The sequence below is a fragment of the Ranitomeya variabilis genome, chromosome 5, assembly GCF_051348905.1.
Source record: "Ranitomeya variabilis isolate aRanVar5 chromosome 5, aRanVar5.hap1, whole genome shotgun sequence".
NCBI classification, from domain to species: domain Eukaryota; kingdom Metazoa; phylum Chordata; class Amphibia; order Anura; family Dendrobatidae; genus Ranitomeya; species Ranitomeya variabilis.
In genome coordinates this window covers 28,685,548-28,700,795 of record NC_135236.1, presented here as the reverse complement: position 1 = coordinate 28,700,795, position 15,248 = coordinate 28,685,548, and the positions used below count along the sequence as shown (strand labels likewise).

The 15,248-nt window shown below is 42.3% G+C and overlaps 1 protein-coding gene across 2 annotated transcripts in view; it reads right to left on the bottom strand.

Moving 5' to 3' along the window:
* The window catches only part of CLDN15 (claudin 15), a 97,308-nt gene extending 83,904 nt beyond the window's left edge, over window positions 1-13,404 (bottom strand). The window contains exon 1 of one of the 2 annotated variants that reach the window (XM_077261594.1): window positions 12,632-13,404. In XM_077261594.1, the coding sequence (XP_077117709.1) occupies window positions 12,632-12,848 (217 nt within the window). In that variant the 5' untranslated portion in view covers window positions 12,849-13,404. The remainder of the gene's footprint in view (window positions 1-12,631) is intronic. The other variant, XM_077261595.1, reaches the window with a different exon arrangement.
* Window positions 13,405-15,248: the final 1,844 nt, after the last annotated feature.

Genomic DNA, 15,248 nt, shown 5'->3' with positions numbered 1-15,248 from the left:
ACAATCCATCTGCTGTGACAATGATTAGTTCTGTGCAGGTTTCGCTCACAGAGGATTGTCAGTCTTAGTACTAATGGAACAATCCATTGGCTGTGATAACGACTAGTTCTGTGCAGGTTTCGCTCACAGAGGATTGTCAGGCTTAGTACTAATGGAACAATCCATCTGCTGTGACAATGACTAGTTCTGTGCAGGTTTCGCTCACAGAGGATCGTCAGGCTGAGTACTAATGGAACAATCCATCTGCTGTTACAATGATTAGTTCTGTGTAGGTTTCGCTCACAGAGGATTGTCAGGCTTAGTACTAATGGAACAATCCATTGGCTGTGACAACGACTAGTTCTGTGCAGGTTTCGCTCACAGAGGATTGTCAGGCTTAGTACTAATGGAACAATCCATCTGGTGTGACAATGATTAGTTCTGTGCAGGTTTCGCTCACAGAGGATTGTCAGGCTTAGTACTAATGGAACAATCCATTGGCTGTGACAACGACTAGTTCTGTGCAGGTTTCGCTCACAGAGGATTGTCAGGCTTAGTACTAATGGAACAATCCATCTGCTGTGACAATGATTAGTTCTGTGCAGGTTTCACTCACAGAGGATTGTCAGGCTTAGTACTAATGGAACAATCCATCTGCTGTAACAATGATTAGTTCTGTGCAGGTTTCGCTCACAGAGGATTGTCAGGCTGGGTACTAATGGAACAATCCATCTGCTGTGACAATGATTAGTTCTGTGCAGGTTTCGCTCACAGAGGATTGTCAGGCTTAGTACTAATGGAACAATCCATCTGGTGTGACAATGATTAGTTCTGTGCAGATTTCACTCACAGAGGATTGTCAGGCTTAGTACTAATGGAACAATCCATCTGGTGTGACAATGATTAGTTCTGTGCAGGTTTCGCTCACAGAGGATTGTCAGGCTTAGTACTAATGGAACAATCCATCTGGTGTGACAATGATTAGTTCTGTGCAGATTTCACTCACAGAGGATTGTCAGGCTTAGCACTAATAGGACAATCCATCTGCTGTAACAATGATTAGTTCTGTGCAGGTTTCGCTCACAGAGGATTGTCAGGATTAGTAGTAATGGAACAATCCATCTGCTGTAACAATGATTAGTTCTGTGCAGGTTTCGCTCACAGAGGATGGTCAGGCTGGGTACTAATGGAACAATCCATCTGGTGTGACAATGATTAGTTCTGTGGAGGTTTCGCTCACAGAGGATTGTCAGGCTGGGTAGTAATGGAACAATCCATCTGCTGTGACAATGATTAGTTCTGTGCAGGTTTCCTCCTCCTGCAGGAATCTTATTAGTTGCTGACAGCGAGCAGAGATCTGGGAACAGTAACATAATGATGCAGAAGTGACGAATGATTCAGAACAGTTGACAAAGTAACGGAATCGCCCACCCCAGTAATCAAGAGTCAGCTCCCCCCGATTCATAATAATAATAATATTAGGAGTGCAGACGGTGGGGCGTCAGTGACTGCGGACAGTGTGCGCACTGTACACCACATTCTACTTTCGAGGAGTCCGATCAGAGCGACTGTTACCCAAAGAAGGAAGGAAGTGGCTCCATCATGTGCAGATCAGTGTCAGGAGGCCACCCAGTAAGTCACAGGGACACCGAGTACTATGGAGAGGCGACCTACCTGATGATTGTCTTATTACAATTTACATACAGAATACAGAGGCGACCTACCTGATGATTGTCTTATTACAATTTACATACAGTATACAGAGGTGACCTACCTGATGACTGTCTCCTTACACTATTCATACAGTATACAGAGATGACCTACCTGATGACTGTCTCCTTACACTATTCACACAGTATACAGAGGTGACCTACCTGATGACTGTCTCCTTACACTATTCATACAGTATACAGAGGTAACCTACCTGATGACTGTCTCCGTACACTATTCATACAGTATACAGAGGTGACCTACCTGATGACTGTCTCCTTACACTATTCATACAGTATACAGAGGTGACCTACCTGATGACTGTCTCCTTACACTATTCATACAGTATACAGAGGTGACCTACCTGCTGACTGTCTCCTTACACTATTCATACAGTATACAGAGGTAACCTACCTGATGACTGTCTCCTTACACTATTCATACAGTATACAGAGGTGACCTACCTGATGACTGTCTCCTTACACTATACATACAGTATACAGAGGTGACCTACCTGATGACTGTCTCCTTACACTATACATACAGTATACAGAGGTGACCTACCTGATGACTGTCTCCTTACACTATACATACAGTATACAGAGGTGACCTACCTGATGACTGTCTCCTTACACTATACATACAGTATACAGAGGTGACCTACCTGATGACTGTCTCCTTACACTATACATACAGTATACAGAGGTGACCTACCTGATGACTGTCTCCTTACACTATTCATACAGTATACAGAGGTGACCTACCTGATGACTGTCTCCTTACACTATACATACAGTATACAGAGGTAACCTACCTGATGACTGTCTCCTTACACTATTCATACAGTATACAGAGGTGACCTACCTGATGACTGTCTCCTTACACTATTCATACAGTATACAGAGGTGACCTACCTGCTGACTGTCTCCTTACACTATACATACAGTATACAGAGGTGACCTACCTGATGACTGTCTCCTTACACTATTCACACAGTATACAGAGGTGACCTACCTGATGACTGTCTCCTTACACTATTCACACAGTATACAGAGGTGACCTACCTGATGACTGTCTCCTTACACTATTCATACAGTATACAGAGGTGACCTACCTGATGACTGTCTCCTTACACTATACATACAGTATACAGAGGTGACCTACCTGATGACTGTCTCCTTACACTATTCATACAGTATACAGAGGTGACCTACCTGATGACTGTCTCCTTACACTATTCACACAGTATACAGAGGTGACCTACCTGATGACTGTCTCCTTACACTATTCATACAGTATACAGAGGTGACCTACCTGATGATTGTCTTATTACAATTTACATACAGTATACAGAGGTGACCTACCTGATGACTGTCTCCTTACACTATTCACACAGTATACAGAGGTGACCTACCTGATGACTGTCTCCTTACACTATTCACACAGTATACAGAGGTGACCTACCTGATGACTGTCTCCTTACACTATACATACAGTATACAGAGGTGACCTACCTGATGACTGTCTCCTTACACTATACATACAGTATACAGAGGTGACCTACCTGATGACTGTCTCCTTACACTATACATACAGTATACAGAGGTGACCTACCTGATGACTGTCTCCTTACACTATACATACAGTATACAGAGGTGACCTACCTGATGACTGTCTCCTTACACTATACATACAGTATACAGAGGTAACCTACCTGATGACTGTCTCCTTACACTATTCACACAGTATACAGAGGTGACCTACCTGATGACTGTCTCCTTACACTATTCATACAGTATACAGAGATGACCTACCTGATGACTGTCTCCTTACACTATTCATACAGTATACAGAGGTGACCTACCTGCTGACTGTCTCCTTACACTATACATACAGTATACAGAGGTGACCTACCTGATGACTGTCTCCTTACACTATACATACAGTATACAGAGGTGACCTACCTGATGACTGTCTCCTTACACTATTCACACAGTATACAGAGGTGACCTACCTGATGACTGTCTCCTTACACTATTCATACAGTATACAGAGATGACCTACCTGATGACTGTCTCCTTACACTATTCATACAGTATACAGAGGTGACCTACCTGATGACTGTCTCCTTACACTATTCATACAGTATACAGAGGTGACCTACCTGATGACTGTCTCCTTACACTATACATACAGTATACAGAGGTGACCTACCTGATGACTGTCTCCTTACACTATTCACACAGTATACAGAGGTGACCTACCTGATGACTGTCTCCTTACACTATACATACAGTATACAGAGGTGACCTACCTGATGACTGTCTCCTTACACTATTCATACAGTATACAGAGGTGACCTACCTGATGACTGTCTCCTTACACTATACATACAGTATACAGAGGTGACCTACCTGATGACTGTCTCCTTACACTATTCACACAGTATACAGAGGTGACCTACCTGATGACTGTCTCCTTACACTATTCATACAGTATACAGAGGTGACCTACCTGATGACTGTCTCCTTACACTATACATACAGTATACAGAGGTGACCTACCTGATGACTGTCTCCTTACACTATTCACACAGTATACAGAGGTGACCTACCTGATGACTGTCTCCTTACACTATTCACACAGTATACAGAGGTGACCTACCTGATGACTGTCTCCTTACACTATTCACACAGTATACAGAGGTGACCTACCTGCTGACTGTCTCCTTACACTATACATACAGTATACAGAGGTGACCTACCTGATGACTGTCTCCTTACACTATACATACAGTATACAGAGGTGACCTACCTGATGACTGTCTCCTTACACTATTCACACAGTATACAGAGGTGACCTACCTGATGACTGTCTCCTTACACTATTCATACAGTATACAGAGATGACCTACCTGATGACTGTCTCCTTACACTATTCATACAGTATACAGAGGTGACCTACCTGATGACTGTCTCCTTACACTATTCATACAGTATACAGAGGTGACCTACCTGATGACTGTCTCCTTACACTATACATACAGTATACAGAGGTGACCTACCTGATGACTGTCTCCTTACACTATTCATACAGTATACAGAGGTAACCTACCTGATGACTGTCTCCTTACACTATACATACAGTATACAGAGGTGACCTACCTGATGACTGTCTCCTTACACTATACATACAGTATACAGAGGTGACCTACCTGATGACTGTCTCCGTACACTATACATACAGTATACAGAGGTAACCTACCTGATGACTGTCTCCTTACACTATTCACACAGTATACAGAGGTGACCTACCTGATGACTGTCTCCTTACACTATTCATACAGTATACAGAGGTGACCTACCTGATGACTGTCTCCTTACACTATTCATACAGTATACAGAGGTGACCTACCTGATGACTGTCTCCTTACACTATTCATACAGTATACAGAGGTGACCTACCTGATGACTGTCTCCTTACACTATACATACAGTATACAGAGGTGACCTACCTGATGACTGTCTCCTTACACTATACATACAGTATACAGAGGTGACCTACCTGATGACTGTCTCCTTACACTATTCATACAGTATACAGAGGTGACCTACCTGATGACTGTCTCCTTACACTATTCATACAGTATACAGAGGTGACCTACCTGATGACTGTCTCCTTACACTATACATACAGTATACAGAGGTAACCTACCTGATGACTGTCTCCTTACACTATACATACAGTATACAGAGGTAACCTACCTGATGACTGTCTCCTTACACTATACATACAGTATACAGAGGTGACCTACCTGATGACTGTCTCCTTACACTATACATACAGTATACAGAGGTAACCTACCTGATGACTGTCTCCTTACACTATTCATACAGTATACAGAGGTGACCTACCTGATGACTGTCTCCTTACACTATACATACAGTATACAGAGGTAACCTACCTGATGACTGTCTCCTTACACTATACATACAGTATACAGAGGTAACCTACCTGATGACTGTCTCCTTACACTATTCATACAGTATACAGAGGTGACCTACCTGATGACTGTCTCCTTACACTATACATACAGTATACAGAGGTGACCTACCTGCTGACTGTCTCATTACACTATTCATACAGTATACAGAGGTGACCTACCTGATGACTGTCTCCTTACACTATTCATACAGTATACAGAGGTGACCTACCTGATGACTGTCTCCTTACACTATACATACAGTATACAGAGGTAACCTACCTGATGACTGTCTCCTTACACTATACATACAGTATACAGAGGTAACCTACCTGATGACTGTCTCCTTACACTATTCATACAGTATACAGAGGTGACCTACCTGATGACTGTCTCCTTACACTATTCACACAGTATACAGAGGTGACCTACCTGATGACTGTCTCCTTACACTATACATACAGTATACAGAGGTGACCTACCTGATGACTGTCTCCTTACACTATTCATACAGTATACAGAGGTGACCTACCTGATGACTGTCTCCTTACACTATACATACAGTATACAGAGGTGACCTACCTGCTGACTGTCTCATTACACTATTCATACAGTATACAGAGGTGACCTACCTGATGACTGTCTCCTTACACTATTCACACAGTATACAGAGGTGACCTACCTGATGACTGTCTCCTTACACTATTCATACAGTATACAGAGGTGACCTACCTGATGACTGTCTCCTTACACTATACATACAGTATACAGAGGTGACCTACCTGATGACTGTCTCCTTACACTATTCACACAGTATACAGAGGTGACCTACCTGATGACTGTCTCCTTACACTATACATACAGTATACAGAGGTGACCTACCTGATGACAGTCTCCGTACACTATTCACACAGTATACAGAGGTGACCTACCTGATGACAGTCTCCGTACACTATACATACAGTATACAGAGGTAACCTACCTGTTGCCTGTTTTCTTACACTCTATATACAATATACAGGTGAGCAACCTGCTGATGGTCGTATTACACTATATATATATGTATATATACACTATACAGAGGCAACCTACCTGCTGACTGTCTCATTACACAGTACATACAGTATACAAAAATAGCCTACCTGATGACTGTCTCATTATAATGTATATACAGAGGTATCCTACCTGCTGACTTTTTCCTTACACTGTATATACAATATACAGATGATCTACCTGCTGACTGTCTTATTACACTATATATATATAGATATATATATATATATATACATATATATATATACTATACAGAGGCAACCTACCTGCTGATTGTCTTATTACACTATATACATACACTATACAGAGGCAACCTACCTGCTGACTGTCTCGTTACACTGTACATACAGTATGCAGAAATAGCCTACCTGATGACTGTCTCATTATAATGTATATACAGAGGTATCCTACCTGCTGACTGTCTCATTATAGTGTATATACAGAGGTATCCTACCTGATGACTGTCTCATTATAATGTATATACAGAGGTATCCTACCTGCTGACTGTCTCATTATAGTGTATATACAGAGGTATCCTACCTGCTGACTGTCTCATTATAGTGTATATACAGAGGTATCCTACCTGATGACTGTCTCATTATAATGTATATACAGAGGTATCCTACCTGCTGACTGTCTCATTATAGTGTATATACAGAGGTATCCTACCTGCTGACTGTCTCATTATAGTGTATATACAGAGGTATCCTACCTGATGACTGTCTCATTATAATGTATATACAGAGGTATCCTACCTGCTGACTGTCTCATTACACTGTACATACACTATACAGAGGCAACCTACCTGCTGACTGTCTCGTTACACTGTACATACACTATACAGAGGTATCCTACCTGCTGACTGTCTCGTTACACTGTACATACAGTATGCAGAAATAGCCTACCTGATGACTGTCTCATTATAATGTATATACAGAGGTATCCTACCTGCTGACTGTCTCATTATAGTGTATATACAGAGGTATCCTACCTGCTGACTGTCTCATTATAGTGTATATACAGAGGTATCCTACCTGCTGACTGTCTCATTATAGTGTATATACAGAGGTATCCTACCTGATGACTGTCTCATTATAATGTATATACAGAGGTATCCTACCTGCTGACTGTCTCATTATAGTGTATATACAGAGGTATCCTACCTGATGACTGTCTCATTATAGTGTATATACTGAGGTATCCTAGCTGCTGACTGTCTCATTACACTGTACATACACTATACAGAGGCAACCTACCTGCTGACTGTCTCGTTACACTGTACATACACTATACAGAGGTATCCTACCTGCTGACTGTCTCATTATAGTGTATATACTGAGGTATCCTAGCTGCTGACTGTCTCATTACACTGTACATACACTATACAGAGGTAACCTACCTGATGACTGTCTCATTATAATGTATATACAGAGGTATCCTACCTGATGATTGTCTCATTATAGTGTATATACTGAGGTATCCTACCTGCTGACTGTCTCATTACACTGTACATACACTATACAGAGGTAACCTACCTGATGATTGTCTTATTACACTATATATATACACTATACAGAGGTAACCTACCTGATGACTGTCTCATTATAGTGTATATACTGAGGTATCCTACCTGCTGACTGTCTCATTACACTGTACATACACTATACAGAGGTAACCTACCTCTGACTGTCTCATTACACTGTACATACACTATACAGAGGTATCCTACCTGCTGACTGTCTCATTATAGTGTACATACACTATACAGAGGTATCCTACCTGATGACTGTCTCATTATAGTGTATATACTGAGGTATCCTAGCTGCTGACTGTCTCATTACACTGTACATACACTATACAGAGGTAACCTACCTGATGACTGTCTCATTATAATGTATATACAGAGGTATCCTACCTGATGACTGTCTCATTATAGTGTATATACACTATACAGAGGTAACCTACCTGCTGACTGTCTCATTATAATGTATATACAGAGGTATCCTACCTGCTGACTGTCTCATTACACTGTACATACACTATACAGAGGTATCCTACCTGCTGACTGTCTCATTATAGTGTATATACACTATACAGAGGTATCCTACCTGATGACTGTCTCATTATAGTGTATATACAGAGGTAACCTACCTGCTGACTGTCTCATTACACTGTACATACACTATACAGAGGTAACCTACCTGCTGACTGTCTCATTACACTGTACATACACTATACAGAGGTATCCTACCTGCTGACTGTCTCATTATAGTGTACATACACTATACAGAGGTAACCTACCTGCTGACTGTCTCATTACACTGTACATACACTATACAGAGGTATCCTACCTGCTGACTGTCTCATTACACTGTACATACACTATACAGAGGTATCCTACCTGCTGACTGTCTCATTACACTGTACATACACTATACAGAGGTAACCTACCTGCTGACTGTCTCATTACACTGTACATACACTATACAGAGGTATCCTACCTGCTGACTGTCTCATTATAGTGTACATACACTATACAGAGGTATCCTACCTGCTGACTGTCTCATTACACTGTACATACACTATACAGAGGTATCCTACCTGCTGACTGTCTCATTATAGTGTACATACACTATACAGAGGTAACCTACCTGCTGACTGTCTCATTACACTGTACATACACTATACAGAGGTATCCTACCTGCTGACTGTCTCATTATAGTGTACATACACTATACAGAGGTAACCTACCTGCTGACTGTCTCATTACACTGTACATACACTATACAGAGGTAACCTACCTGCTGACTGTCTCATTATAGTGTACATACACTATACAGAGGTATCCTACCTGCTGACTGTCTCATTACACTGTACATACACTATACAGAGGTAACCTACCTGCTGACTGTCTCATTATAGTGTACATACACTATACAGAGGTAACCTACCTGCTGACTGTCTCATTATAGTGTACATACACTATACAGAGGTAACCTACCTGCTGACTGTCTCATTACACTGTACATACACTATACAGAGGTAACCTACCTGCTGACTGTCTCATTATAGTGTACATACACTATACAGAGGTATCCTACCTGCTGACTGTCTCATTACACTGTACATACAGTATACAGAGGTAACCTACCTGCTGACTGTCTCATTATAGTGTACATACACTATACAGAGGTAACCTACCTGCTGACTGTCTCATTACACTGTACATACACTATACAGAGGTAACCTACCTGCTGACTGTCTCATTACACTGTACATACACTATACAGAGGTATCCTACCTGCTGACTGTCTCATTATAGTGTACATACACTATACAGAGGTAACCTACCTGCTGACTGTCTCATTACACTGTACATACACTATACAGAGGTAACCTACCTGCTGACTGTCTCATTATAGTGTACATACACTATACAGAGGTAACCTACCTGCTGACTGTCTCATTACACTGTACATACACTATACAGAGGTAACCTACCTGCTGACTGTCTCATTACACTGTACATACACTATACAGAGGTAACCTACCTGCTGACTGTCTCATTATAGTGTACATACACTATACAGAGGTAACCTACCTGCTGACTGTCTCATTATAGTGTACATACACTATACAGAGGTAACCTACCTGCTGACTGTCTCATTACACTGTACATACACTATACAGAGGTAACCTACCTGCTGACTGTCTCATTATAGTGTACATACACTATACAGAGGTATCCTACCTGCTGACTGTCTCATTACACTGTACATACAGTATACAGAGGTAACCTACCTGCTGACTGTCTCATTATAGTGTACATACACTATACAGAGGTAACCTACCTGCTGACTGTCTCATTACACTGTACATACACTATACAGAGGTAACCTACCTGCTGACTGTCTCATTACACTGTACATACACTATACAGAGGTATCCTACCTGCTGACTGTCTCATTATAGTGTACATACACTATACAGAGGTAACCTACCTGCTGACTGTCTCATTACACTGTACATACACTATACAGAGGTAACCTACCTGCTGACTGTCTCATTATAGTGTACATACACTATACAGAGGTAACCTACCTGCTGACTGTCTCATTACACTGTACATACACTATACAGAGGTAACCTACCTGCTGACTGTCTCATTACACTGTACATACACTATACAGAGGTAACCTACCTGCTGACTGTCTCATTATAGTGTACATACACTATACAGAGGTAACCTACCTGCTGACTGTCTCATTACACTGTACATACAGTATACAGAGGTAACCTACCTGCTGACTGTCTCATTATAGTGTACATACACTATACAGAGGTAACCTACCTGCTGACTGTCTCATTACACTGTACATACACTATACAGAGGTATCCTACCTGCTGACTGTCTCATTACACTGTACATACACTATACAGAGGTAACCTACCTGCTGACTGTCTCATTATAGTGTACATACACTATACAGAGGTATCCTACCTGCTGACTGTCTCATTACACTGTACATACACTATACAGAGGTAACCTACCTGCTGACTGTCTCATTATAGTGTACATACACTATACAGAGGTATCCTACCTGCTGACTGTCTCATTATAGTGTACATACACTATACAGAGGTAACCTACCTGCTGACTGTCTCATTATAGTGTACATACACTATACAGAGGTATCCTACCTGCTGACTGTCTCATTATAGTGTACATACACTATACAGAGGTAACCTACCTGCTGACTGTCTCATTACACTGTACATACACTATACAGAGGTATCCTACCTGCTGACTGTCTCATTACACTGTACATACACTATACAGAGGTATCCTACCTGCTGACTGTCTCATTACACTGTACATACACTATACAGAGGTATCCTACCTGCTGACTGTCTCATTACACTGTACATACACTATACAGAGGTAACCTACCTGCTGACTGTCTCATTATAGTGTATATACTGAGGTATCCTACCTGCTGACTGTCTCATTACACTGTACATACACTATACAGAGGTAACCTACCTGCTGACTGTCTGCTTACACTACTCTTACAGTATACAGAAATAGCCTACCTGCTGAAGGCCTCATTATACTATATATTATATACTATAATCCCTATGTATTCTAATTGCCAGACCTGAAATAACAAGCACTTTTCACCTATTGTGCCCCCCCCACTTCCTTGTAGATTGTAAGCTTGCGAGCAGGGACCTCACCTCTAATGTCACTGTTTAAATTGTCTTAACCTGTACTGAATTTATTGTTTGTACATGTCCCCGTTTAATTGTAAAGTGCTGCGGAATATGTTGGCGCTATATAAATAAAAATTATTATTATTATTATAATTATTATTATACTACACTTTATAATATAGAGAGGTAACCTGCCTGCTGACTGTCTCCTTACACTACTCTTACAGTATAGCTGGTCTCCCGTCCACCTGGTGCCTCATTACTTTCCCTCCAGTCTTAGTTCTCCACGGTCCATCATTTGGGTCCTCTCCATCTGTGACCTCCATCACCTCCTCCCCCGTTCCCCCACCATATGTCATCTTTATGGTCTCCTCTATATTTTAGTTTCTCCTGCAGTTTTTCCCTTATGTCCTGTTTCTCCCTCTGTCAATGCTTCTCCTCCTCGTCCTCCTTCTTTACCTCCTCATTCTCGTCCTTAGCCATAAAAGACCCTTAAACCTGGAATGTCCTCGTTCTTTTGTCCAGATAATCGTTACCATCCATAACTCCCGGATCCCAACCTCATCCCCAATCTCCCCGTCTACATCGCTTCCCGACCTCCTTAACCATCAGTGTCCACCAAACTCTCCATCACTGACCTACTCCTACACCACAGCCGACCCCCCCGAACCTCCAATCCCCACACCAACTCACCGGAGAGCGCCAGCAAGGAGGGGAAGTCACGACAGTTGTACACTCCGGTGGAGTCGGTGGCACAGCTCATCCACAAGTTCTCGAACAAGGTGGACGTGGTGATGACGTTCCCTTCTACCGAGGACACCCGCCAGTTGGCATTGAAGAGAGTGATCCCCAACATGACCGAGCCTGTGACTCCGAAGAAGAAGCCTACTGTCTCCACGATGGCAGACATCTCGATGGGTGGTGGTGGTGGTAGAGAATGAGTTGGCGAAGGATTGTTTTACTGGTGGTGTCGCTCTGTTGGCTCTACTGTCCACACTGCCAGATGCCGACCACTTCTTCTGCTCTTTGGCTTTGACCACTATTGATCTGTTCTCTGCTCCTCTGACCTCTTCCTCTCACTTCGGTAACACTAACCCTTTTAGCCCTTTTGATCCTTCGTTCGCTACGCCACCTTGTTCTTCAGTCCCTCAAAGCCCCAAATTCATTGACTCCCCAAATGATCAGCTGTGGTGCAGAGCCAGTACAGATCTGCTATGGTGCGGAGCCAGCAGAGATGTTCTGATGTTCCCAGCAGCTATGTGAGGTGTGTAACCCCGCAGCTCCTCCTCGCATTCTGTTACACCACACCTATGGCTGATCCTGGGCTCTGGAGGGCACTGATACATTGTACCTGTGCAGCACATGGCTGATAGAATGTCTCACACTTCTCCACATTCCTTGTGCTTCCTCTTCCCTCAGGCTTCTCTGTACCAATACACCTTCATTTAGCAATTCTGCCCCACAACTACCGGACACCCTCCTCCATTATTACTACAGCAGCACATTAAGGGCTCGTGCACACCACCTGGTACGAGCTATGTTTGAGGTTTTACATTTGTAAATATGACATTTTATGGGGTTGTTCACATGTCCAATTTTCTCCTCGGACCAAGCTGCGTACATTTCGGAGACATGTCCAATTTTGATCCGAGTGCCGGATCAAAATCAGCAATGCAACTCTTTTGGAATGTGCTTGGATGACATCTGAGTGCAGTCTGATTTTTCAGGGGCTGACAGAATAGAGATGGTGGAGAAACTTTTTTTTTTTTGTCTCCATGTCCAAGAAAAGCTAATCCTACTCTGCTTGGACCGTTTTTCTCAGACTTAATTCTTCTCATATTCGCTAAAATGCTAATTTTTCATAATTTGCTTACATAATTATAAAGGGCAATCAAAACGTAAAAAAATAAAAATATATATATCTATACTCCCCACTCTGAACCCTCTGCTTCCCATTGATCCCCGTCTGGTCCTCGTTCCTGAATATTCAGGACATCTGGGTCTGTTGAGGTCCAGGATGATTCCATGCATGTGCTCACAAGTTCATGGTGGACATCATGATGTTGTGACCTTACACGCGACTGTGCAGAAACGTCTCGGAGCTCATTAGAGCGAGAAGTCCTAGCCTAATGCCAGAGGCCTTAAGATTCATCGCTCACGGTAATGATAAGAAGATGCGGTGAGGACCGGCGGGGTCAGCGGTACAATTTGCTGAGAATAACTTTCCTGCAAATGGGATTTCCTAAGACAATCCGTATGAGCAGGTGAATTAAAATGTTGGCAAATCCGCTCATCTCTGCTGCCTACGAGTGGAAATGTCAAGTCAAGTTTAACACCAAGATATGTTCAATTTTGCTGTAAGATTGAATGATCCAGTAGTCAAGATTTTATCTAAGCCAGTTCACTAGAAAAAAAGATTGGATCCTACAAGCTGTGCTATGGAGATCCCCGGACAGTGCCAAGAGAAGAGCTCCTTACATCTTGGAGATGAAGGAAACAATGTCACGTAACCAAAGTGGATAAGAGGACCATCTTGAAGTTGCCTGTCTTCAACCATGGAGGTCACAATTCACATTGCCGATACCAATGGTATTGGGTGTCGGGTTGAGTATGGACACGACTGACCAGGAACAGTGGGGTTCTCAGCACATGAACCTCTTGTTAGAGGGTAATCTGTGATGACTACATCAGAAAATTAGGACTGCTTCACCTTCTGGGGTAGAGCTGAACATCCAGGCTGTTCTGCAAATATTGAATGTGCGGCCTCGGATCACCTGGCGTCCAAAGTCTATAGATTTACTGCATATACAGCTCAGGGTCTGCTCCTATTAATAATATTTCAGAGATAGGACAGTTTTGCCTGAGCGCTTGAACACCTGGATGGATAACGTATTGCCACCGAGTGTCAACAGCCAAGACAAGAAATGTCAAAAATTCAGTAAGGAAATTAAATTGTCAATTAGCTGTAATAGATTTATTGCATCTTTATTGCATCTTCAGTCTTCCATCCTGGGTTAGGTTAAAGGGATCAACCACATACACACATCGGAACCAGTTTAGTAAATCCAAAACGTCATGGTCCCTAAAGAGTGATGGGTCTATGGCTATCCACAATCCTTGTGGTCCTGCGAGCTCAGTGATGCCACAAGGGTCTGGTTCGATGACCATGAAGAGTTGAGGAGTCAGGAAAAGATTGGGCCCTTGCAGTGGGATGTAAAAGTTTGGGCACCCTTGGTCAGTATTACTGTTATTGTATACTTTGTATTTTAGGAAAAGTAAAAAAATATATATATTTTCATCTTTTACGTTT